The sequence below is a fragment of the Nesoenas mayeri genome (assembly GCF_963082525.1).
Source record: "Nesoenas mayeri genome assembly, chromosome: 1".
In the NCBI taxonomy this organism is placed as follows: Eukaryota; Metazoa; Chordata; class Aves; order Columbiformes; family Columbidae; genus Nesoenas; species Nesoenas mayeri.
Genome location: NC_137541.1, coordinates 57,846,796 through 57,873,616, shown reverse-complemented (window position 1 = coordinate 57,873,616; position 26,821 = coordinate 57,846,796). Strand labels below are relative to the sequence as shown.

At 39.9% G+C, this 26,821-nt stretch overlaps 1 protein-coding gene across 3 annotated transcripts in view; it reads right to left on the bottom strand.

The window, feature by feature from the left end:
• LARGE1 (LARGE xylosyl- and glucuronyltransferase 1) overlaps positions 1–26,821 on the bottom strand; it is a gene marked incomplete at both ends in the record, with an annotated part of 199,152 nt that overhangs the window by 37,428 nt on the left and 134,903 nt on the right. For all 3 annotated transcript variants that reach the window (XM_080359314.1, XM_080359315.1, XM_080359316.1), the window contains 3 exons: positions 5,631–5,756; positions 7,788–7,900; positions 25,224–25,328. In XM_080359314.1, coding sequence (XP_080215440.1) covers positions 5,631–5,756; positions 7,788–7,900; positions 25,224–25,328 — 344 coding nt within the window. The remainder of the gene's footprint in view (positions 1–5,630; positions 5,757–7,787; positions 7,901–25,223; positions 25,329–26,821) is intronic.

Below are 26,821 nucleotides of genomic sequence, written 5' to 3'. Positions count from 1 at the left end.
TGTTCAAACCACTAAACAATAAGTTTCCACACAACATTTCTATAAGTACCTTTATCCATTTTCCCCTGAAGCATCTTCTCTCTCCAAAAGAAGTATTTAGGCAAATGATTCCTTAACTACAATCTCTTCCGTTTTTTACCCAAAGATACATCTTGATAACTTCTCATTTTGCTTCAACCCTTATGAAATCAGAGAATACAGGATATCCTGTATACTTATATACCTCCTTTCCAGGCTGAAGGGGTAAAAAGAATACATTAAGCTTAAATTTAAGCCTAAAGAAGTTTAATTTTGCAAAGCACTGAAGGGATATTCTTAATTAAACTCATGAGCACTTCACAATTTAAGTAAATAAGTAAAAGTGGTATTTTGTAGATGGGGAGCCTTCCTGCTTAAAAACTAGACTCCTGGTTTAGGTAACCAGACAGTTGCCGCTGAAATCAACGGGATTTAAACATTCAGTAAATCTGCACAGTAAAGCCACCTACATATGACACTTTAATGCCATCTCAGTAGGCTTTTTTTTACAGGCACGTGTTACTGAAAAGTTTAAATATGCCCCAAGTTACACTGCAAACAAGCACCACATGTGTAACTTATGTCTCAATTACCAATCTCTGGAAACTTTATTTTTAAACTGTGTTCTACCAGAAATGAATGGTTTAATAAAAGAACCAATTTCCTCAGAAATGATAAAATACTTCCCAAAAATTTCATCACAGAAGTTTCAGAGTGGTATTTCTGAACTACATAAGTGGAAGAGATTCACGCTGGAATAGCCAGTAACCCAGAGGTCCAGGCACTGCTTTTAGATGTGGGATTCAAATCCCTGCCCCGCCTGGTTTGGTGCCTAGGGTCCCAGGAATTATTTTGCTCCCCAGCTCACTGCATAGGCTGTAATGCAGTAAAATGACAGACTATCCTTGTCCTGTACTTTTCAATTTTTCCTCAAAAGGATTTGCAGTTCTCCCTTCAACTTCCATACCAACATTTAATAAGAGGTCTGTTGCCTGCAAAAACACCCCTAAAACCACCTCTGTAATCACACGGTGCTCCCTTTTTGGCAGAGTGGAAACACCTGACTGACTTGGATGTTCATTCAAGGGAGGGGTACGTTTAACCCTCCTGAGCCTTTGCTCCTCCCAGTGTAGCTGTTCCTTGGTTGGCATTAAAACGTGCAAGGTGGCAGAATGCCAGAAGTGCTGCAGATCAGTGCTGGGGGCTTGGACAGTGTGGGGTGGCTCAGGGACTGTGAGACAAAGAAGTGCAATAGGTCATGTTTGAGGCAGATATGAAATGATGTATCTGGGTTACAGACAAGAAGCTGTTTAAACTTTCGTGAACAATCTTACAAGGTCATCCTGGTGTGGAAGACATTCCCAGGGAAGACACAGTGAATCACGTAACACACTCTCAGAAGGGGGAATTTATGAGGTTAGTTATTTATCTACCTGCTAATTTAGTATAAGCTGTGTTCAAAACCAGTTTGAAAAGCCATCAACAAGTTTTAAAGCATTTTCCTATTTTGGGGCGGGAGAGTAAATTCTAACAATTTGATAAATCTCCACTGAAGAGTCCAGCATCTGATTTTTTGTGACTGTGAATTACCAGGTTCTCTGTGTAAATAGCATCTGTATCCTTGACAACCAGACTTCTCTTCATGACTGACTCATTCAATGAGGTCATGATTCATTGTCAGAGGCATTGCAACTCATTAACTTCCTTCATAGGATTTTTCTTGCCATTTGGTTTGTGCCAAATAATAGTAATTGAGATTTCCTTACAGACAGGAACAAACTATTAACCAAAAAGGAAAGCAAACACAGGGCCCAACCCAGCAAATAATGCATAAATGAACCTCAGCTCCAGACAGATCCCCACAGGCTTGGAAGAGCAGCAACACCCAGTCCTGCAGCTTCCATGTTTGTCCCCTGACATTGCAGGCTACTGGGGACCATGTGCGGAGCAGAGATAAGAAAGACAGACAGTGGATGCCTACACAGAATGACTATTAGCACTTCCACATCTTTTGGCCAGTCTTCAATAACAGAGCCTGAGTGTTTCTCCGAGGTGTGACAAATGTCATGCAAAAATAAGCACCTCTGGCCTTTACACGCTGCAGTTGGCTCACTTGGCAGAAAGAATTAAAGGGCATCTGCTTCCTCTCAGTCCACTCTTGTTTTGTACTAAAATTGTTCATTTCAAGACATTCTTGACTGATGCAAAGCATCCTTAAAACAGGTGTCCTCAGGGTGGAGACAGGAAGATTTCCGTAAGTGTAATTGTTTATATAAGTTTGGGTTCCATACACCACAGATATCAGTACAAAACCCACAGCCTTCAGTCTAGTTGTGTACAGTGTGGCCTCCAGCACTATAAAGTATGACACAGGAGGTAAGTAAACATTTAGATAAATAAAAATAGTCTTATTTTGATCTTGCTCTAGATGGATATAAAATTAATTCAATGCAGAACTTGGTTACAAATATTTATGTTATTCTTATGCCTTCTCTGAAAGTTTCTTATATGCGAGTCCTCCAAAATTTGTATACACTGCTCAGCTATCACAGAAACGCAACTTAATGAAGACTATAAAGGGAAAAAAAGTGGTTAGAATTCTCTTCAGACAATATGAAATATTCAAGTGCTCCACAGGCCTGCAAAAAGCATGCTGGTCATCCTATGTTTGCATGAATGTGAACAGAGCAGCAAAGAAGTATGTATGTATGTATGTATGTATATATACATATATACACACACACCTGAGCAGCAGCCAGCCCTGGGGGTCTAAGTTTATTTGACACAATGTTGTGCCTATAATAAGATGACAAATCCTCAAGTCTGATGGACTTTGAAGCCAGCGTGAACCATCAGTGCCTTTTCAGTCTGATTTGACTGAGGAATACTTGACTAGGCCAGCTTTACCTTGGAATTTAAATCTCTCCCTGCATTTCCTTCCTTCCTACGCTATCCTTCTTAATCCTTCAGTGCAAACTTCACAATCTGTCTTTCTCTCCCTCTTACCCTGGAGGTTTCTCATACCTCGTTTCTTATTCCAGTCTTACCATGAAATATAAGATGTGCCAAATATGTTGTGTCATACCATTTATATTAAATGCCATGGAACTGACTAACTTTGGTGATTTTAAGAGTACATTTTCTAACTTGGGCTAATGACATTTGTTACTTTTTTTGAGACGACCACGTAACAAACCAGACAGTTTATTTTCAGAACCAGAATTTTGCTAATTTTCATAATGCAAATTCACAACTTCAATTGCTTTATGCTTTTTGTAAAATTGTATGAAGAATTTTAAACAGTGTTGCTTGAGGGCCAGTTTTTTAAACTGCTGAATATGGGAAGAGCTTTATGAAACCAGGAGGCTTATGTGCACTAGATAAGGCTCTGGCCTCTCTTTCAAAGCCAAGAATTTCAGCCTCGATTTGGTATTTAGGGGATAATGTTAGCAGTGTGAATAAGTCTAGTGCAGCTGAAGAAATTGCTTGTATGTCTGCATGCCTTCTTGAGTTAAATACCTTAGACCAGAGAGCCAGTGGAGGATATTATGCATCTTAGACTTAACTACATATGCTGTAATGGAACTGACAGTGTGATATACTATATGGTAATAAACAACCAAGCCTAAGTCATACTTGTAAACATAAATTTGTTAATCGACAATGAAGAAAGGATTTAATTTCTTTTTAAGATAATTCTATTAAATGCTTACTTGTAGGTTTACATACATGCTACGTATCTCACATCTGATAGAGATTAGTCAATTTAGTCACTGGAGCCCGAAGAGTGATTTGCCTGATTAGCCCTCACATAACTACTCTGAGGTGAGCTCAACTAGTCTCCAAAACCACTCATGCGGAGCATGATTCAGTTGCCTAAATGCAGATATATAGCAACACCAAAAGGACCTTAAGGTTACCCTGTCTGCCCATCAGCTGCTTTGCCAACAGGGTCCCTCTGGGTCTTTGCTGTATCTGCCAGTCCCATACCGATATCTGGGAGCATCTATTGTGACTTTAACTGTGTTTACACAACTGAACCAGGCTCTAGATCCTCAGTTATTACCTTCAATGTCTTTTTCTCATGTAAATGTACTTGTCTTAACCTTGGGCTGAATCCCATCTGACTGTCTCTGTGGATTATATGAATTAACGTAAGCCCTTAATTCACAGAAAAATACCGTGATATCTCCCAGATAGGAGGTGTGTTTTTCCAAAATTCATCTTTTAGAAAACATTTTGTTTGCTACTACATCTCTCCTTCTATTTCATACCTTACAATTGCTGTCACATATGATTCTCAACACAAGCACAGAACTAAAATCTCTACCAGCACTTTGTTACAAGGCATAAAACCATAATGCTGTAAGTCCCTGTGTGGATCCTGCCCTACAAACATCTATCATAAAACATTTAGTGGTCAGAGTGTGTACTGACCAGTATACTGATCTAACCTTAAAAGCTGTCTTCTATGGACCACACCTGAATAGTTGGTTGTGAATACTTTATGTATGAAATTCAAGAAATGCTGGCCAGCTTTGACAGGTCAGTTAACCCACATAGCAGATCTGCTGTCTTTTGGGAAGTGCAGCTTTCAAAATCAGTGTGTTGAGGGCGATTGATTTTCTGTATTCATCCAGTATCTGGTGTTCATATTGAACACTCCTGACGTTACACTACAAATTGTTAAAAGGGAAAATTTGGTTACATTTTTTGTGGTTTTGTTTGTCTGTTTACTGAAGCAGTCTCAAAACATAAATTAAGCAGATGAACCTCAACTGAATTTTAAAATTAATTGTCAAAACCATACTAATATTTACTCCGTTCTAATGCCACTAGCGTGCTCTAATGGAGCCTGTTGTTGAGCTAGCCAGTCTTATTCTACACCTTGTAAAAGCTCAATCAACTTCAGTCCTTAATTCTCTGCATGCTACATCTGAGTCTGGCCTTTCAAAATGACCATAGCACAACTGATGTTAATTTACCCATACCTGTTCAAATCCATCCTACTTTTATATCCTACTCGACGATAATGAAAAATGTTCTATTAAATCAATACTATAGCTTCATTTTACTAAATTAATAGGTTTCTACTGAGCCTTTTTTCCAGGGCAAATTCTGGAAAAAACGAGTGGCAGTATGTCTGGGTCAAGTGTACTCAAAGGCTAAATATGAATTGTGCAAGGTCTTTAAATTTTAGCTAATGTATTTCTAGCTCTTTATGAATTTCACTCCATTAAATGATGTTGACTAAATAGTTTCAAACTTGTCTAGTATGTAAAAGGCTTTGTATTCTTGGGCTAGGAAGAGCTAAGAACTGGGACAGCAATAGGAACTCAGCAGCAAAGTGCAATGATATAGGTGAGAAGTATGGAATATAAGAAGGTAAAGCACTTGTCTAACACCTTGCCAAACCCCAAAGCAGCACCCACCTTTCACTTTTCTAGCAGTCAAAATTCACAAGAGCAAGTCATATGTGCTTCCACTGCTTGGGTGTCCCCATAAGCTGTGTTAGTTTCCCTCCTACTTAAGGGACTTCATATTTCTGTCACAGCAGTCCCGCATTCTCTGTCCCAAAGGATACCACCCATCCAACCTCCTGTGAAACATACCTTCAGGTCAGACACATCTCTGTAGCACTGCTCAGAACGGGTGTGATCCGAGAGCTGCACATTCCAGAAACATGGGAGCTGGTAGACAAGGAAGGGATTTTGTTTGATGACTGCATTGAAGATATCCTAGCAGAGAAAAACAGAGAACAGTTCACAGAATCACACAAAATCACAGAATGTTTGTGATTGGAAGGGACCTCAAAAGATCATCTAGTCCAATCCTCCGCCAGAGCAGGAACACCCAGATGAGGTTACACAGGAATGTGTCCAGGTGGGTTTTGAATGTCTCTAGAGAAGGAGACTCCACAACCCCCCTGGGCAGCCTGTTCCAGTGATCTGGCACCCTCACTGAGAAGAAGTTTCTTCCCAAATTCAAATGAAACCTCCTGTGTTCCAGTTTATACCCACTGCCCCTTGTCTTATCATTGGTTGTCACTGAGAAGAGCCTAGCTCCATCCTCGTGACACTCACCCTTTATACATTTACAAACATTAATGAGGTCACCCCTCAGTCTCCTCTTCTCCAAGCTAAAGAGACCCAGCCCCTCAGCCTTTCCTCATAAGGGAGATGCTCCACTCCCTTAATCATCTTTGTTGCCCTGCGCTGGACTCTCTCCAGCAGTTCCCTGTCCTTCTGGAACTGAGGGGCCCAGAACTGGACACAATATTCCAGATGTGGTCTCACCAGGGCAGAGTAGAGAAACAGCTGGGTGTGTTTCTACAGTGAGGTGACTGTTCTTCTCCCTCTCACAGGTAGAAATGCAAATGGTTATGTGATCTGAACTCTTCAAACCTTGTTTTGTAATTCTCTTTCCATAGAGGGTGCTATCAATCTAAGGGGTGACGTGTAGATCTGAACTAGAGGAACAGGCTCTCTTGACACAGAGAGCTAATGGACTCCAGCAAAATTTTCAAAACATGTATTTTATACTGCTGACAAGAGATGTGGTTCCTCTTCTAGTCACCAGAGAGAGTAATTCACAGTCAATGACAAACTGCCTGCTGTTACTAAGTACTGCATCACTTCTCAATAGAGGGGATGAAAGCGATCTTGGCAGTTGAGCTGCCTCAAGTGAATTACTAGGTGGGATTTTAGCTAGCACTTTGTTGTTGCAACAAGTATTCTAGGTATTTCACGGAAAGGGTACATAGGACAGATTTTCAGAACAGCCTACGCCGTAACGGACAGAATGTGTTCTGACTTTACGCAGCCATCCAGTTGGAGAGGTAAGTTACGAGGACAGTCTTGTGGCTAAGGTATTAGGCTAAGACATAAGCAACCTTGGTCTACTCTGGAAAATTCTGCCCCATACAGGTATTAGCCAGTGACCAGGACCTGCTTGAAAATACAGTGAAGTTTCAAGAATTATTTTAGTGAATTTCAGTAGCCTTCAGATCAACCTGCAAGGATACAGTGTACATCTCCATGTGTACAGAAAGCAGCATGCTTGTCTTGATGTTGACTGGTCATGAGCCAGATGTAGCTCAGAAGCAGTAGAAATATCTACATATGATGCTGTATTGAGTTAATACATTCAAGCTGTTGAGCAAGTCTTACTGGTTCAGGTCCAGTACCACATTAACAGGTTTTCTGGATTCAAAACTGAGAGCTGGCAGGAAGCACAAAGAGAGTAAATAAGCATTTCTGTGTATAGACACACTGTTTCTTCTCTCAGCCTCATTTTCCCATCTGTGGCAGGACCTTTTTCATCACAGGCGTGTTGTGTCAAGGAGTACATTAAAAGACTGCCTGTACTCATCTGTCAGAAACAGTAAAGAGATATCTCGAGGCTCTTATAATAGAACTAAAGTTTTCTTAGATAACAACCAGTAGGAAAAGACATAGCATATTTGGACTTCTAACGTCTAGAAAGTTATATGTTAAAGAAAGAAGGACAGAAAATTAAAGCTCAAAACCTCAATTTGTCTATCTAATGAATCATCTATGCAGAGGAGGTAAAAAGTCAGTGTAGTAAGAAAAACCTTTTGAGTAAATCCCCATTCCTCTCTTCCACATTTTCCCCAGAGCAACAAATCAACAAATGGTCACCACAGGCACAATATTTCCCCCTTTTCCCACGTCATCCCCTTTTCCTTTCTTAACTGCCTCAATCCATGCAGTACTGGTTGTACCACTCCTCTGCAATGTCCTACTCACCTGGTCAGCCAGTGAAGTGGACAGCATGCTCATCAACTCCCGCTCTGCTGTGAGTCTCCACATCTGCTCCCATTTCATCTTCCGTAACTTATCGAGAAGCAGCAAGATAACCCCTGAAGCAAAACACAGTGCAGAAAACAAAAGAAGCCATGATGTCATATGTCAGTCAAGTTCCTGTCATATGCCAGCCTATGTGCTGAGTCAGCAGTTAAAACAAGGACGTGAGCTGAGATCTGTTAGTGGAGACTAGAGTCCTGACTTTGTGCTAACACATGGCGTTGACTAAAAAGAGCTTCAGGTTCAAGATGCCACTAAGAAAGTTTTCCTGAAGCCCTGAAGCTGTAGAGAAGAAATTGAGAGGTGGCATACAGACAAATGCTATATTATACAGGCTTGAAAGAAGGCTAAAGTAGCCCAAGAGGGGTGAAACTGGGAAGAAGAGAAGCAAGAGAATGATGTTGTATTTCTAGTAGCCTCCTCAATTGCTAAAGCTTGATTTCATTATGACATGATTAGCCCTGGGATTATTCCTTACAAAAGGAACTAATACAGGTGATTCACATGACAGATGTTAACTCCATCCAAAGTTTATTATAATTCCCAAGAGAATTAGATAATATCCTGCAAAAAAAAAAAAGAAAGAAGAAACCTCCTAACAATCAGAAGTGACCCTCACCACTACTTATTCTGAAATGCTACAGGCTCCAAGAAGATATTCTGTCAGGTCACTGTCTACTAAGGAAAGGGTAGAGACAATCCAGATTTATTTAGTATGATTCCATTTCTGCCACCTTCACAGTGAACAGCCACCTGCTTCTTATAAAATCCCACTGTTTAAATTAATTTCTATCTGGCCTGAAGTCAAGATTACGCTGAGACAAGGAGAATTTTGTCACTCATACGAAACATTTTAGCATGTGTGTGGGGTGAAATCTGACTCCTGATACTTACTGCACAGGATGCAATACATATACTGCGTAAGATGAAATTTCAGCCTTTCCTCCACTAAGTAAGAGGTTAATCACTTGACACACCAGATGGCAATCCCCAAAACTTTTCTGAGTAACAGTTTATCAGTGCTGGTTACAAACCAGCCTTTGGGAGTGCCTGCCATGAAGGCACCAAGTGTTCATAGAGCATGATCTTCAGATCAGAAAGTTACACTCAAAGAGGTAAAAGATATCTCAGCATGAATTGTTGTTCCTCAGTTGCTTTTTTGTCTGGACAAAATCCCTTGTGTAGAAGAAGGGAAAACGGCAGAAGCAATGAAGCTGGATTGAAGCATCAGCAAAACCTTTTCTACAGCGTCTCCAAAAATTTTACTTGAAAAATTAATTCAGAAAAACTTAGATAAAAGGACTGTCATGGGGGATGAATACAAACTGAAGGACCATAAAGGAAGAGTACTGATAAACAGCAGCCTGGCAGGTTGACATGAAGTGCCTAGTAAGAGCAGTGATAGGTTCTGTGTTGTTTCACGTCTTCATTAGTGAAAGAGGGAAGTGAACAGAATAGTAATGACATCTGCAAGTGATATTACAAAAAAAAAAAAAACACATGGTAACTGTAAAGAAACGTAAGAACTACAGAGAAGAATATGAAATGGCAAAAAGCAGGCACTGGGAAAAGATGCCTGAGGGAGTCTAGGATGATAAAACTAGAAGTAATGAAAATAAGAAAGGAAATATAGTCTGAATACTTAAGAAAAATTCTCCTAAACCCTTTGTGGCAAAATAACCTGAAAATGACAGAAAACATGCTTAATTTCATGAGTCTTTAAAAATCAGGCTACACAAAGAACAGCAAGATATACATGGAAAAATCTTGCAATGGTTGGGATAGAACAAAGGAGGCTCCAGGTCATTCCTATCTTCAGATTCTATGACATGGCAAATTTCTTTCTAGTAAAACCTGTCAATGCCATGAATAAAAATAAAACCTCTTTTGGCAGTGAATTTTGTGGCCTATTTTAGTTCTGTTTTCCATTTCAGTCCATCTGGTTCCCAAGGATGCTGGAACCTGTACTGGAGGGATCCCCTTTCATCTTCACTCAACCTTTCTGCTCGCAGCTGTTGGGTTGGAAAGGGAGGTATTGTCGCAAGATACTACAACGTATTTCTGACAGTGTGTTTGTCTTCACTCCAGCATAACTGAAGCCTACTTGGAGTGTGCAGTGTGTGTCATTAGCTTCTGAGAGAGCCATTGTGCTTTGTCTGAAATTCTAGATCAAGGTGAAGCAGATTCCTTGTATTGTAACAATAAACTGGGTAGGATAAGCTCCACTTATCCACTTGGATTTTTTCCAGCTGGCAATAACTGTCAGCTTTGTTTCAATAGTCAAATACATCTGAGGAGATTCTTTATTAAGAAAAATAAAGACTAATTGTAAGATTCAGTTAACTCTAATCATAGAATCATAGGACAGTCTGAGTTGGAAGGGACCTTCAAAGGTCATCCTAGTCCAACCTCCTGCCATGAGCAGGGACATCTTCAACTAGATCAGGTTGCTCAGAGCCCCATCCAGCCCGGCCTTGAATGTCTCCAGGGATGGGGCATCTACCACCTCTCTGGGCAACCTGGACCAGTGTTTCACCACCTTCAGTGTAAAAAATGTCTTCCTCATGTCTGGCCTGAATTCCCCCTCTTTTTGTTTAAAACCATTACCCCTTGTCCTATTGCAACATGGCCCACTAAAAAGTCTGTCCCCATCTTTCTCATAGGCCCCCTCTAAGCACTGAAAGGCCGCAATAAGGTCTCTCCAGAGCCTTCCCTTCTCCAGGCTGAACAACCCCAACTCTCTCAGCCTGTCCTCACAGCAGAGCTGTTCCAGCCCTCTGATCATTTCTGTGGCTCCTCTGGCCCCTCTCCAACAGGTCCATGTCTTTCCTGTGCTGAGGGCTCCAGAGCTGGACACAGGACTCCAGGTGGGATCTCAGCAGAGCAGAGCAGAGGGGCAGAATCACTTCCCTTTACCTGCTGGCCACACTCCTTTTTATGTAGACCAAGATCAAATTTGCCTTAGGGCTCCAAGTGCACATTGCCAACTCATGTCCAATCTTGGACTCACCAGTACCCCCAAGGCCTTCTCCACAGGGCTGCTCTCAATCCCTTCATCCCCCGGTCTGTATTGATACAGGGGGTTGCCCTAACCCATAGTATTTATAATTTATAGACCATAAAACATTTTTTCTTAATTTAAGTCTCCACTCCGAGGAAGAAAAGGGGAAATGTTTTATCATGTGTAGTACTGTCCAATTTTTTTGTATTCCACTATTATGCTAGGAGCAAATTAAGGTATTGCAGATAAAGAGATTATGCTGTCCTCAGGGGCTGTCATGGTAGCAGTGGAAAGTAAAAGAGGCAGATGGGGTGGAAAAACTGGAATATATGTGAGAAAGGATGTATTAAATTATGATGCAATCATGGCTATTGAAAATATTCACAAGCTTTTAATGTTTTAATGTCAAGACTAATTTCAGTGTGACTTCTATCTTAATTCACCTACAGGCTCTGGTTTAATACCTTTGTACAGCTTCTGTTCAGGGCTTCTTGCATTGTGGAATTCTAATTTTCTGCTGCTTTAGAAATAACTACTGGAGAGTATGTATAGAAAGTTTAAATATTTACTCATTAGTATTAGTGAGAATAAGAGATATCTTCTAAGAGGAGAATTTAATAGTATTCACTTAATTAGTGTTTAGTCCAAAAGCAAAGTAAAAGCATATGTGCTGGGAACTTTCAAATAGTTCATGCAGAGGAAAAACGACCTTTTCTTCAGAACAGAACACTCCAGTTTTACTTCTATATTATTGTGTTACCAAAAGCAAACGTAACGTGTACTAAGTCCAACCTGTGCAATTAGTCTGCAGGCAAAGTGTCTGAAATAAGGAAAGGGAAATGTTTGCCTCAGGAGCCCCTTCACTCAGAGTCAAATTGACTGAAATCTCAGACTAAATTCAAGATGACATACAGCTGAACATCAAGGGAAAAGGGACCTACTCTCAGCTGCTGTGCTGGGAGAGGAAGAGAGTGGAGGAAAAAAAAATATCAAAGGAATATTTTATGAACATCTGGCCCCAGGCAGTGGGACTTCTCATCTTTTGATGAGTGCAGCATTTTCCTGCCCTCACCTACCTGGGAAAAACAAAGGTAAATCCTGGCAACAAATAAACAAAAAGAGAAAAGTGGCAATCCAAATGTACCGTGAGTATTAAACAAACAGCCACAGAACACCCTATTTTCTTTATCCCGACAAAATAGTTCAGGCATATACAGAGATGCAAATATCTCAAAAAGCTCTTAGAAAAATGATGTTTTATTACTAAATATGAGGAGCACATCCTAGTCCAGTTTTTATTTGAATGCCATTTTCTCCCCCTGCTTGACGAGATCTTGCTTGAACTACAAAAATCTGACAGATTCTGAATTGCGCAAACAAACAAAACAAGTAAAGTCTCAAAAAACGTAATTTTAGAACACACAAAAACATCTCATGCCCAAAAACTAACAGGAAAAACATGGGGTTTGGTAAATAGCTTGGAGAGAACAGGGCAAAATTTCTGAATTAACATATTTGGATGAAAACACTTCAGTTGGGAAACATCCCCACCTCTGGCTTCAGGAACACAGACTGTGCCTTATCCTGAAATTCAGGGAGGCATATACAGCAGAGTAGAAAATAATAAACAATAATTTAAGATAGAACAGGATCACTTAGGGAAGATATAGTGAAACTGGACAAGCTTTCAAACTCCATCGATTTATTACAATGGCCCTTTTAAGATGGCTGAAAGAGTACTCAGTGCTGGGCAAAGAGGCAAAAATGTAGCTACTAAGAGATAACTTTCTGTAAGCATTACCTTGCCTGTTTCTTTCAGGTGGAACAGAATGTTTTTGTGAAGAGTTGAGGCAATGCCAGATGATGTGAGCAGCATCTCAGAGCCTATCCTTGTCAGGTTTTAAAAAATTCTTCCAGAAACTAAACTTGTAACAATGAACCATCTAGACAGACAGCAAGAAGATACCACTACAATAGCTGAGAAAGACAGGGCAGATACACTTCAAAATCCAGTATAAAGCAATAGTGAATTTAAAATAATACTACTGGGATTTTACAATACCCAACCAGCATACTGAAGACCATACACCAACCCACTGAGTCTTAGATGCTGTAAGAAATAATGTTAAATAGTGCTGACATGGAGATTTTCCACAATAATTTCTACAATAAATAACTGACCCAGACATTAAAGGCTGGACAAACAACATTGAGATATCATGTTTTCTGAAATAGATTCGGCACTAAAAAGTTTAGTTCAGTTTTAGGTGCTATGTAAGAGGCCTGTGGCTCCGCTATCTCAGAAGCAGCACCATGATAGTGTTGACAGCTTAGTACTCTAGCAAGTACTTACACATGTTCTTTTAATTCAAATTTATGTACCCGCAAGCAACAAAAGTTGTCACAGTGTGTAATACTAGGAATGTGGCTATGCCTTTGCTGGATCAGGGCCCTAATGACCAGTTTTGCTCAGGACTGTATTTGGAATCCACTGGGTCAAACCTTCACGCCACTGATCGTGGCCTCTGCTCTCCACCCACAGAATCAAAAGCAAATGGAAAAACATAAGTAGATGGCTGTTAAGGATTAAAAAACTGAATTAAACCTGCAATTCTACAACAAACTACTGCATACATTTTAAATCCTTCATTTTAAGTCTTTGTGTGGATGAAAGTCACTGCATTTATTTCACTTGATTTATAGACCATCTATCTATCCGCTGCTCATAATTTGACCAGGTGTATCATTAGTATAATAGCTTATGTCTATAGCTTTTAATAGAGTATGACCAAAGGATTGTCATTCTAACACATTTTGGAGTATCCTGATACATTATTTAACCATGAACTCGCACGCTCCAGTCTTTTTCTCCAAAAAACCCTTTCACAATGTTAAAAAACTTGCAGGGATATACAATGGGTTGAGAAAAAATGATGACTCCACATTTGAGCTTTTCTCTGAGAAAACCAAACAGGGCTGAGAAGCTGTTTCAAAATATAAAGTGGATGACCCTCCAGGCACGGTGACAGAATGCAACAGCCCTTGTTTTCTCTGCACATGTATGGAAAGCGAAGCTGTGACAGAGTGCATTTTGAAATGCAGCGCAGCCACTCTGTTGGGAGGCCGGTTCATCTTGAAGCATTATACACATTTTGTTTATACTTCCTGATGACCATTTAATGAAATGGAACACTTATTTGCTTTGTTCTCCTCTTCTGAAATATGCTGTTTCTCCTTAGGCACAGTTAAGATGAAGCATATACTGGAGCATGATTCAAACTTCTTATGGAGCTAGAGACTATAGCTCAGAATTTCCTGGTTTTCTAATTGTTTCTCTATTGTTGAGATGCTATTCTTTCTAAGCAATTTGAAAAAAATATAAATATTCTTTGTATCTTCTTTTAAAGACTTCAATTTTGGGGTGAATTTCTCCAACTTTCTTAAAGCCCCAAAGGGTGCTACAGAAAAATTTATTGGTTCAGGAGTCTAGAAGTTTTAGAGGAAAGAAGTCATGAACTGTAAGACTTTAATGTGAAGTTTGTGTAAGGAAACCTTTGCTACTTAAAGACTATCTGGCCAAGCAGTGCCCTCCCCTCTTATCTCCCAGAGTCTTGTGAAGAGAAGTAATAATTCTACAGGTCTCTTAGAGGTCAGCAAAGAAAAAACATGGCCCTGGAGCAACTGGCCTTCTCTTACATAGATCCTAAACAAGGCAAAGTCATACACTTTCCTGCCCAAATTGCTGATAATGTTTTCCTAAATCCTATAATGGAAAACAACTTGGCTGGCAAAAATATTAGCAAAATCAGAAAGGGAAGGTCAAGTTCTTCCCAGCTGCTCTACTTGTTTTGGGCATCAAGGAATAAAGTAAGGATATTAACCTTAACTCGAATCCCTGTGTTTCTTAAACTCTGTGCAAAAAGTTGTAGGAGATGAAAATCATCTGTGAAAAAGCTCCTTCATTTTCTTATAGCCTTTGCCCTCCGTCAGCCTTGTGAGCATATAGGGTACACAGATTACATTTTAAAGGCAAAGGAAAGCAAATATTCCAAGAACTTCTCAGTTGGTGGACTAGGGAGATAGCTTCCAAACAAAAAACAAATAAACAAACAAAAGCACAGGAGACAAATCATTGAATCCTCTTGAAATTCAAAAGATTGGGAAAGTTTTGCTCAGAAAATATCCAGAAGTTGTAAACCTCAGATAACACATCTGGCTTCAGACCAGCAAAGGGAAAGAGGAGGGAGGTTTCAGCTTCTACCTGGTGCAGCACAATGGCAATGACCAACCTCAACGAGCAGAGGAGAGCTGTCTCGAAGATGTGTCTCACATCACTGCCATGCACAAGTGTCACCCAACAGCCACTTGGTGTGGATCTCTGTACATGTCTGGAAGTCATGACAGAGGTGCCAAAAGTCAAACTAATAAAAAGATGGTCAGGCACACATCTTTGAAATGTGAGATTTAAAAAGAAAAGCAATATGGGGGAAATATGGAAAATTTTTACAAGGTTTTAAAGAACTTTTCCTCTCTCCAATACTAAAAAGGCAGTATGTTCTTACATGGCAGGTTATCTGTGATTTCATTTGCTTAGGTGCCTAGATGACTTGCATTGAGAGGAATACAAAGTCCCAGTTAAATACGTATTTAAGTGATAAAGTCAGAAAGGATAACTTTTAGATCTTGCCTAACAGAGGCCATAGGATTTTTCAAAATCAATTGTACTTTAACCAGAGCATAACTTGTAGAAAAACATCCAGTCTTGATTTCAAAATTTACAATAATGGATAATCTATCACACTTTGGTAAGTTATTCCAATGCACAATTATCCTGATGATGGATACTTCCATTATTTGTAATTTGAACATGTCTTTGAACTTGCAGTCATTTGATCTTGGTGAACTTTTGCTAAATTGGCAAGCCCTCTATTAAGAAATGTTATTTTCTCCTGCAGATACTAATAAGTTATGATTAAACTATCTCTTGATGTGCTCCCAGATAAGCTCTTGGAGCCATTTTTCCCAACTTTATGGGCAATTTTCCAGTATTTTCTCTGAACTTGGTTAATTTATAAGTACTCACCTTTGACCTGTGGAGATTATGCCTACGGAGTGGTTGTACACACACTGTTCAGGGCCTTGCTCTTTATGGAGCAGGCCAGCCACATTCACACTACATAGTACTTGTCTCTGAGGGCTTTGCTTGAGTTTCTTCAGTTTTTAGACATAAAAATTATTTTCTTAGCATTTCTCAGTGTCTGATACTATGAGAGAGCCATGTTACAGCCTTCTAGATTGGAGAGTTTTTAGCATGGGTCTACGTTGTGTGCAATGGAGAATGCTGTCAGGGCGTGTGGGAATATTAGAGAGTGTGAAGTCTTCTGATGCAGCACTGAAGACCCAGAAAGAGATGCCAAACAGAGTGTAATCCAATCCATACAACCTTCCAGAAAGATTTCCTGGATTTAACTATCAAAAAATTACACCTTTTTTGTTGACAAAAGACAGGTTGCTCCCTGAGAAAGACAGGGTACTAAGTAATTCCTGTGCCCTGTTGAATTAAGCGAAGAATTAACTAGGGAGCTAAGTTATTTGACAGTGTAGATATCCAGCATGTCAGGAATAAAAAGCCCATACCCAATAGAAACGACTTCCTGTACTCATACGTGAACTGTCCCTGTTTATACATCCAATGATCACACAAAGTATTTCGACAACCGTATTAAACCTGGAGCTTATGTTCCTCTGATTATCCATCCTGGACTAATTCTCATGCATCTCTTCATTCTTTCTGAGTGTACAATCGTACATGTCAGTGCCTCGAAACACAGAAGTGCCAGTGAGTGTCACAACTCTACATCAAGCCAGAGTAACTGGACTTTGAGTGAGGTCTCAAAACAGGAATCACAGAGCAGTACAGACTGTACAGGATTACTGTGCAGGAGGTCCCTGTGCAGGCGTGTTTGGAAAAAGGGATCACACAAAGCTTGTTTCCATGGATAAAAACTGAGGAGGTTTGCTGGAATTCACTGAATATTTGCCAGGAGGAAAGCAAGTACATCTTCCAAAACTAATCCACCCTGGACTCTCCAGCAATGAATCACCCACTTCCAAAAGAAAAAAAATCTGTTTCTTTATCCTTAGCTTCTGTAAATGAGCTTAGGTCTATAGAACTCAGGAGTCATGCATTTACACCAGACCTGGACCTTCTCCATGATGCTTACCTACATTTCTTTGTTCCTCAGAAAGCAACAAAAAGTGAAAGATAACAGGGAACATTGCTTTAAATTATGTAGGTTTTGTCTTGGTTTTGATCCTCTCAAAAGCATCATATTTAATAGTGGCTGAAATGTCAACAATTTTACAAGGTTTCCACTTTGGACTATACGAAGAAGAAAAATGCACCCTGCATAGGTGATAATTATTTTGGCTGTCTTCTAAAACTAACAGTAGTCCACAAGGCTAATTGTAGGGATGGGCAGAACGCATAAGAACCAGCCACAGCTTTTCTTGGTCTGGTGTTCAGTCACTGTCCTAGCAACAGCAGAGGAAATGTGGTTGAGGGGCTGAACAGCCTCTCATGTATTTATTTGGAGTTAGATGACAATCAGATTTGGGGTTTTGCATTCATAAGCAATAAGACAACTTCCCCTCCCCGACAACTTAATGGACAGTTTATTGACCGGGTGTGATTCAGGAGAACTGGAACATTCTAAGAAATGGATTAGGGAAAGGAAAGTGGCACAGAATGAACAAGCCTAAAAATAAACCATAGCATTTTTTAAAGAAAGGAAACATAATGTACTTTAATGCGATGATTTCACCCAAAGGTCAGCTGAGGGTCAATCATTCTGCCACAGCCTTTTCTGCTCTAGCAGCAGAGGAACAGGTTTAGGTTCCCAGCAGAAATACAGGGACATATTTTCTTAAGGAGAAAATGTGTCCAAAATGTGTATGGAGCTAGCTGTTTAGCATCCTCATAGCCAAACTGAGATATAGTTTGCATGGGTGGACTGCAAGGTGCATGGAAAGTAAGTTGGCCTGCCAAGCTCAAAGGGTTGTGTTCAGGAATAAAATATTCAGATGGCATCCAGTTACATGTGGTATTCCACAAGAGTTGATACTGGGACTGATACTGTTTAACATTCTGATTAATGAGCTAGAGATAAGCTAGAGATGAGCATCAACTTCAGCAATGTCACACGTGACATCAAACTGGGGGCTCTGACCAGTATCCCTGGGGATAGAGCTGCTATTCAGAGGGACCTCGACAGGCTTGACAAGTGGGTTAAGAGAATACTTACAACATTCAATGAAAAGTCCTATGTGGGACTATTCCTGAATGGACAGTACAGTCAATAGATAAAAACGAGCTTTTCAGGAAAAGTCCTAGGGGGTTCTGTGGACAGCAAGTTGAACATAAGCCAGCAGTGTGACCTTGCGGCAAAGAAGACCAACCACATCTGGGGCTGTATTAGCACCTTAGGTCAAGGGAAGTGATTACCAGTCTTCACTCAGCACTTGTAAGATCACATCTCAAGTACAGTTTTGGATGTCTCAGTTAAATAAAGACAATGATATGCTGGAGCAAATCCAGCACAGAGCAACCAAAATGGTCAGAGGCCTGGAGAACATGTATGAGAAGCTGAGAGAAATGGAGTTGTTCAGCCTGGAGAAGAGCAGACTAAGGGGATCTCTTTCTGCTGTCTACAGATACTTAATGGATCCAAACTCTTCAAAGAGATGCACAGAGACAGAATGAGAGGTAACTGACACAAATTGCAGCAAAGGAACTCTAATTACAAATCAGGAAATTTTTACTGTTATTTTTGCTTTTCTCACCGAGACAGTAGCCAAATATAGGAACAGGCTGCCTTGAGAGGTAACCTTGGTGATATTAAAACCTCAACTGGAAAAGGCCCTGAGCAACTTGAGTTGGCTTTCAGTGGGAAGAGGACTAGAAGACGTCTGGAGATCCTTTCTGACTTAAATTGCCTATAATTCCATGATCCTATTTGGGAAAGCTTCTCTGTTCACTATCTCTGCTAAGGCCCTGAGAACAAAACCGTAGGAACTATCTGTATATATATGGTACTGCAGTGCTCCTGTCCTCCTCTCAGCTCAGTTCAATACAGACAGGTGGAGGAGGGAGGGTTGAGGAGCTACAGCAGGAACAATTAAAGGCAGAATGTAGCTGAACATAGAGACAGAAGAAAGACAATGGGGAAAGGAAAGAATTGAGCTGCTTCTACTTCTGACATCTCAGTGTCCATGCAATTTTGCAGGTTCTTCTTTCTCAAAATACCTCCAACTCAGGCAGTACAAAGTCTTGATATTGTTTTAAAGGGAAAAGGTTTGTCCTGAACCTAGTTTGCCTTATACTAAAATGATCAGAGCATAGAGAGTCCTGCAGCAAATAGCACCTAGGAGAGTGATTTGACTATGTCCAAATTCAGCTGTTTTTCGTTGGCACTCTCTTAGAGGTGACAGCTTTGACACAAGGGTATAGAAAGACATCTTACTTTGCTGCTTTCTGTTTCAGGCAACTGGCTACCTGTTAGAGTCCAAAGATGGAGCCCAACTGTGATGCCTCTTTCTTTGCTTTGGGACTATGGCTAAAACCTCTGTTTCTGTATCTACAAAAAAAGAACTGCCTTTACACAATCACATTTACAAGCACAATGAGAATCTGGAAAGTGAACTTGCACTTTAGAAGAAAAAGTACTGGTTTTACTACTACTATGCATTTGTCTGGGGTTCTCCTGCCATATAACAGAAGGTTTTGTTCTCAGTTGAGACACCTGGATGCCTCTACTAAGCTTTTATGTGCAAGTCTTTCATCTAAATTTAACTCGCTAATGATGGTCCCTCTACAATAAAGAGAGGGCATTTCAGAGTGCTGGACAATACGATTTCTCATCAAGCTATGTATGTTCACATAAAGAACTGTCTTGATCAAGCTAAAAATACCACACTTCAGAACGATTCTTTAAATCGTAAGATTGGAATAGTACATATATATGTCCTATTTAGGTACATTACATGGAGATCAACATTGTGAACTCAGGTCAGACCAGTAAAAAAACCCAAACTAGGGCAATTTAATCAACTAAAAAGACATCCTTTTTATATATGCCAATACAATGGAAACTAGACTCTGGTACAGGCTGCCTGAATGCCATTGTTTTTTACCGCAGGGTTCTTAGGAGATGAAGGTTTTCAGTGTTTCAAAGAAAGTCAGGTGTGTTTTTTTAAACAAAGAGTTATTGCAGGGACTGATAGATTCAATTGCCAAAGAGCAGAGGATGTATCCCAGAGAATGCAATGAACAGTAGCCTAATCCAGTTGTAGCAATGCCATTATTATGCAGACAGGCCTCTCAAACTAGAGGCACCATTTTCAAAATCAAATACATATTGACCCACATTTCAGAAATGTCAACCGCGCTGTAAACAAGTTCTCAGTACATCACATGCTTTAGGAACTGCATGAGAAAGACTGGAAAGGAAGATACTCTTTGAAGCTAGTCAGCTTTAAGATAGCTTATTTTTAAGTTCAAGCTACTGATGATAACCAACAGAGATAGGGATCTGGTCATGAAAAGCATTATCATTTTACCGTCCCACCATCTACATAGACAGACTGAGATATCCTGTTGTGTCTCAAAGCAAGAAAGTGTTGGCCCTTCCTAAACTACTACCTGTACAATGTGTGTGATACCTGTACTTCAAATACATCTTTGTGTGTTAAAAAGCACGTACATAGCCGTATGGTTTGCACTGATAACAGTATCTGCTGAATGAGCTCACAATACCTTAAAGAAGGAGTAATCTATTCCAAAAAGCTGGTATAGCGTGAATCTGAGTAGGTGACGAAAGTGTTACTTTTTGCTTTGACATTGGTGTTGGCTTTCATTTTTTTTTTTTTTCATTAAAATGTACTTTTCATCTGTTTGTAAAGGTTCCTGTACTTACAACCAAACCTAATGATACCAGTTCCAGTACCAAATGTGACTAATGTTTTACGTAGGAGGCAGGAATACTGCAATGGCTTTTAGAAACAGCATGGCTAAACTGAGTCAGGCCCTGATGATGGGCATTTAAAGGTTCTATAAACCATGAGTTCTCTGACTTATTCATTCACTGAGACAAACAGGAAAAGTCTCCTCTCTCAGGCAACCACTATAGTCTTTTATTTACATCATGAAGAAAAGCACTAGTTTTAGTCAGGCTCTATGGAACACAGTTTGTGAATTAGTGCTATACTCAGATGGGTGTCATCGAACTCTGACACTTTCAGGGGGAAAAAAAAGGCATTTTGGTAACAAATCTATCCAGAATTAGGCAAGAATAACTATTTAAAGCATTAATTGTGAGGATTTGTGAAAAACAGAAATGTCTGATTAAATTAAAAGTGCTCAGCTCATCTTAATATCAGATCCATTATCATAATGTCACGAGCAGAAATTTGTGAAGCTAAGGTGAAACTGGTTATCATGTTTCCAGAGCAGGACCACAGGCAGTTCAATGACCCCCCACTCTCTCGTTTTGCACTGCTTTACTAATAATCTGTTTTCCACACTGAAGATGCACAATATCATCATGAAGAAGCACAAGCTGTGATCCAGTGTAATTTCATATAAACAGTCTGCCCTATGCTAGCCCTTATTATTCATGATTGTTAAATATTATGCAAAAATGACAGAACATATGCTTCCCACTTCCAATCCATCTTCCATAGGTCCTTTTCTTCAGGGAAACACCAAATGAAAGAGATTCATTCTAGCATTCTTTCTGTCATTGCAAACATGGGAGTAATAATGCATGGAGCACACGTAGCCTGGTAATGGTTGGGTGCTAGCCATCCCCTTCTGTTCTCAATCCACAAATCTGGTGATGTGACATCTCTCAGTGTGGGAGGATGAATCTTCAGCTCAGGCTGCTGAGACACCTCCTTACAGTATCTCGTAGCCGCACTGAAGCAGTGTATTTTATGTGTGCCTCAAAACTTCAGGATGGGTTTTTGAAGTCCAGAAGTCTGAAATCCCCTGAGCCAAAGTTTATACAAATGCCCTCCTGGCACCCAAATGACACGCACAGATCCATCCTAAAGTTCCACTTGAAAGGCGTGGAGTCCATCTCAGCTGATGTAAGTCAACCCTGCTGCACTAAAGCCAGAGAAGCCAGGGGTGATTGACACCAGCCAAGGAATTGGCCTGAAATCATGATAACAGTCACCAGAAACTGCTTTTCAAAGCTATTCTCCACCATGATGGAAAGCATAAGGCAGACAAAGTACTAAAAGCTTTTATGTTTAGAATTTCTTTGACAAGGCATTTTTCTGAGGACTAAGATGACTGTTACTCCAGAAATGAACATCAAACCATACAGTGTAATTCTGGAGCTGTCAGTTTAAAATCTGTAAAGAGAAAAATCATAGTGCAGCTCAGGTAATACTTAAAAAAGCACAATTCAGGCAGTGAAAGACAATATAGATTATACAGAGAGAAAAGTGCGCTTTAACTGATCTGAGGAATCTGTAAGAGTTAATCTCAGTGTTAGCAAGCAAAATGGAGTGGATGATATATTAAAAAAAGTATTTGATTAAGCAGCTTACTGAGTTTTGGCCAAAGCGGTACTGAAAAAAACTGGGTACCTTTATGGTACAGAAGGAATGTGTTTAGAATGGCTTGAGGAAGGGAATGTTATCTTAAATAAGGGTTCTACTACGAATATTTTAAACACCAGTTAAATTGTCACTGAACTGACTTTTGAATTTGGTTTGTTTTTTCTAGGTTTATATTATCATGGATTATCTGCCTGTGCAAATGAGGAAGAAAGATGAAAACCTAAATCTTTCCCTGAAAATCTGTACTGGCTATCAGGAGATTTGGCTGGGCACACAGGAATAGGAGAACACACATGCTTACTGGATTTAAAGAGCTAGTGGAGAAGGAACAAACACAACTTTGGCTTTAATGTATTTGCCTTCTGGGACTCCCTCAGCCTGTATGTTGTTCAGAGTGGCTCAGACATAGAAAGGTAGGAGTGAAAGATAAATTATTTGCTTCAGAAATCAGGATGAAGCAGTGGAAGAATTTTGACTTTGAGGGATGCTTCTGTATAAAATCTGCCAGGGCTGGGTCTGGCTGAAGAGCCTCACATAAAAATTCCTTTTCTTAGGATTGTGTCTTAGGACTGTAGTAAACACTGTCCCAAGAGCAAGAACAAAGACTGTCTGAGAGCTTCCCCTGATCCAGTTCTGTATAGCTTATTCAAGTTTCATGGTTTTGGGGGCCCTTTTACTGTTCCTAAGAACAACTTTAAGCTCCTGCATTTCAGAGACTTTTCTGGCCCACTGTCTTTCATGAGTGTTTAGAGTTATTGCCTCCCTTTCCTGTTCCCCCTCCACCCTTTTAGTTTTCTGAATCCTTCTTGGCCACAGTGTTGCATTCGGTGTCAATTATTGTAATTTACTGAACACATCAAATAAGCTCCAGTTTCACTTGGTATTTCATCTTCCTTGAGAGACTTATAACTCCAATCTCTGCTAAATTACTGAGGCAAACAATGAATTCAATTAAGAAAATTATAGTAAATGATGCTGATTCTGGCAATAAGATTGTTTGCTACTTCTCAGAGGTTGCACAGTTTCACTTCGCGACTTCTTGTTCCATGTACTTGAAAAAACATCATTCCGCTTCTTACGATCATTTGTCAATCTTCCATTCATCATCTACCTTCTGGTTTTCTTTCTTAAAAAAAAGTTTTTACAACTACAGGTGAGTTGTCTGAGGAAAAAAATTGTGAGCAAACTAAAATCACGGGCAGGATTATGCATGGCCTGGTAGGTATGTATTAACACATACCAAAAATTAACACACGCAATGTATCTGACTGCAGCCATTCAATTATTTTTGCTTTCAGTGGAAGAATTTTGCAATATACTGACATTTGATATCCCTATAAAACATTTGGAACAGCTAGTTAAGACACTATAATATTAAAGCTTCGCAGCACTTTTATTTACATAATTGCATTTTAGATACTACCCACCATACATTTCTGGGTTATTCTAATGTTTTGTGGTTGTGACACATTTCTCCCTGCCGGCATTAAAATGGCAGAAAGGAAAAAGCAAAAATGTGGCAGAAAGAAAGTAGCTATAAAAGGCTGTAGAAGAAAAGATAACTTTTTGTGGTGTAACAATGAACAGAATTGACTTCAACAACTTTAGCTGTGTCTAACACAAGCTTTCAGGTTTCAGGACAAATCCATTAAACTTACCTCTGTCTCATGCTTTTGTGGGGGGGCTGGGGCAGCAGGCAGTCCAAGCCTTTATATACACAATTCTGCTCTGGCAAGTGGGGAACCAGGAAACAAACCTCTTTTGCCAAAATCCTGTATCTGTATCTATCTGTTTTCTGTTAGGCTATTATTTCAAACATTTTCACAGATCAGAGATGTTTTGCAGAGACAGAAATACGAATTCACAAAAAACTGGCGTTATTCCTCTGTATATACAAAGGAATATAGAAACACAGATGACTCAACCACAACCTGTGCAATCCTTTTTCTAGCTACTCTGTTTAATTCAATCCAATGTATTTCCACGAAACAAACCCACTGTTATGGTGAATAATTTCCTGATTGTGCAGGGCTAGTTAAACGGACGCATCTTTTCTAAATGGAGGCTTCCCCATCTGTTCTGCCCTTTTATTAAAAACAGAGGGGGAGCCTAACTCACAGCATCAGCATGTGAAACCAAGGATCGAAATGATTTAGATGTGTGTGTGTGTTCTTTATGCACCTGGTATGTTTTCTCGTATACCAAACACAAATCAGCAGGAAGACGTGTCTCTTGTAACCTAATAAAATCTCTGATCTAGCACCTTTATTTCTTTGTTACAGCAGCAGAAATTGATGGCCAGTAGTTTGCATTTTATTAGGACAATTACGATACCGTTGTTGTCCTGCAGGAGTTGTATCTTTATTGGGCTGACATTTTGTGACACTATTTACCTCTCTACAGAAAATAAGCCTTAATTCCTATGCTTTCCCTCTTGCTGGGCCTACATCATGGAGAAGAATCTTGCAGGAAATGTGCTGAGGACGTGTCAAACTGCTGAAAAGCTCTGTCCTTCCCCAAGGGATGCCACACCATCTCCTTGAGAACATTTAGAGAAGGAAGGGATTCTCTAGTACAGCACCAGAAACTCCAAAATGCATCGCACTGCATCATTTTTACTGCTTTAAATGACAAATTTTGCAGTAGGTTAGGAAGAGAGGTGCAAGTTGCCACATCGCATACTGTCTATATGATGAGACTGATTCCATCTCAACACAAACACTAAGTCAAAGAAAACACTCGGGGCCTACCTGTGTTATAGCCCCTTCCAAGAGCCGGCCAGGGACGGTGATTCTTCCAAAGGTTGCCCAAATACCAATCACTCTGGTTCTCCACCAAGCCAAGAACCTGCTGCCCTGGAAATGAGCAAATTGCGAAAAGATCATGAGACAAAAGACAGTCAGTGAGTGGAAAACACACACGAAATCTGGTGAGGGAGAGTTAGTGGAAACAGAAGACAGAAGTTTGGATGTTGCCTCCCTTTCAGACCTTAGGAAGCCGCCTGCTTGGGTAATAGACAGCAATCCTGGCACAGCCAGCTCAGCACAGCTCGTTTCTCTCCTTCTCCCCCGGCTACTCTGAGTAATTACACACTGTGGGAACCTTTGTTGTGCTGACAAAAAAATATCACCCAGACGAATCTGAATGCTGCTTGATTTTGGAATACAATGATGGAGAATCCTCCTAGTGAGAAATAAGTGTTGGTAAACTGATCATCTAATATGAAGATCTGTTCATACTCTGATGGAGATAATATAATTGAAGAACAAGGCTCAGTGTAACAAATTATTATCTTCCCATGCCCCCTCCCCACTAGTTTCAGGGCTTTTTTTCTCAGTCACAAAGGAAATCCCTTTTGCTGAGGAAAATACTGGATTCTAAGAGTTCATCTACATAAGAATGTTGCACTGTTTTAATTTAAGAGAGTAATTTAAAAGTTATTTAGGTAAGCCTATGTGGAATGCTGCATAGAAATTATGATTTCAGTTTTAGATGGGCTTATTTTGGTTTAGCTTACATTGATTAGCAGCTGGCTTCAGCCAGAATAAAATGTGTTTTAAATCAAATGTGTCTAGAAGGTTTGCACTGCTTAAAAATCAACTAAAAAGTGAATGTTTGTATAGGTAAGGGCTTAATTATCTATCCTGAAATGCGCTGTATAAAATGTAAATAAAAGAAGTGATTGAAATGGTGCTCCGGTGATGGTGGATGTAGGGAAGGGTAAAACTGCATTTGGTTCTAGTTAAAGAAAGGGAACGGCGTTTTGACAGAGGGACCTGCTCAGTGAGGGAGCTAAGATTGGGACTGGAAATTATTTTGCACCCTTCTGAGAAAGCATTGTGCTCTAAAGGCACATTTTCAAACACCAGCTATGCTCATAAAATTGGGTGTATGGTCACAGCAGTGCTGTGAAAGCATTACATGATCATTATATGTTGCTTATGTAGGACCAGGGCTGTACTACTAAAAAATCAGCATGGCCTAAGACAAGACTGGGCTGAGAAGCAAGACATAAAGACAGAAGTGATTAATTCAATTTCATAATTGGCAAGGAAGACATTAGGCTAGGTCAGGCGATTGCAATACCCTCCTGTGGTATCTATAACTCAGCCGAACAACAGTAACTCCACGTGTCTCAAATGCTGTTTCAAAGAGCGTGAGCAGCAGACAGTGGCCAATGCATATAACAAATCAGAACATTACAAAAGCATTCAAGGAGTGAACGGAAATCAATCTAGAAATAACCTTGAGAGATTATCAAGTCTACTCCTCATCACGGTTCAGGATCATCCTACTCTATCCTAATCACAACATGCCAGTCCTCCCCAGACCTAAATTTCTAATGATG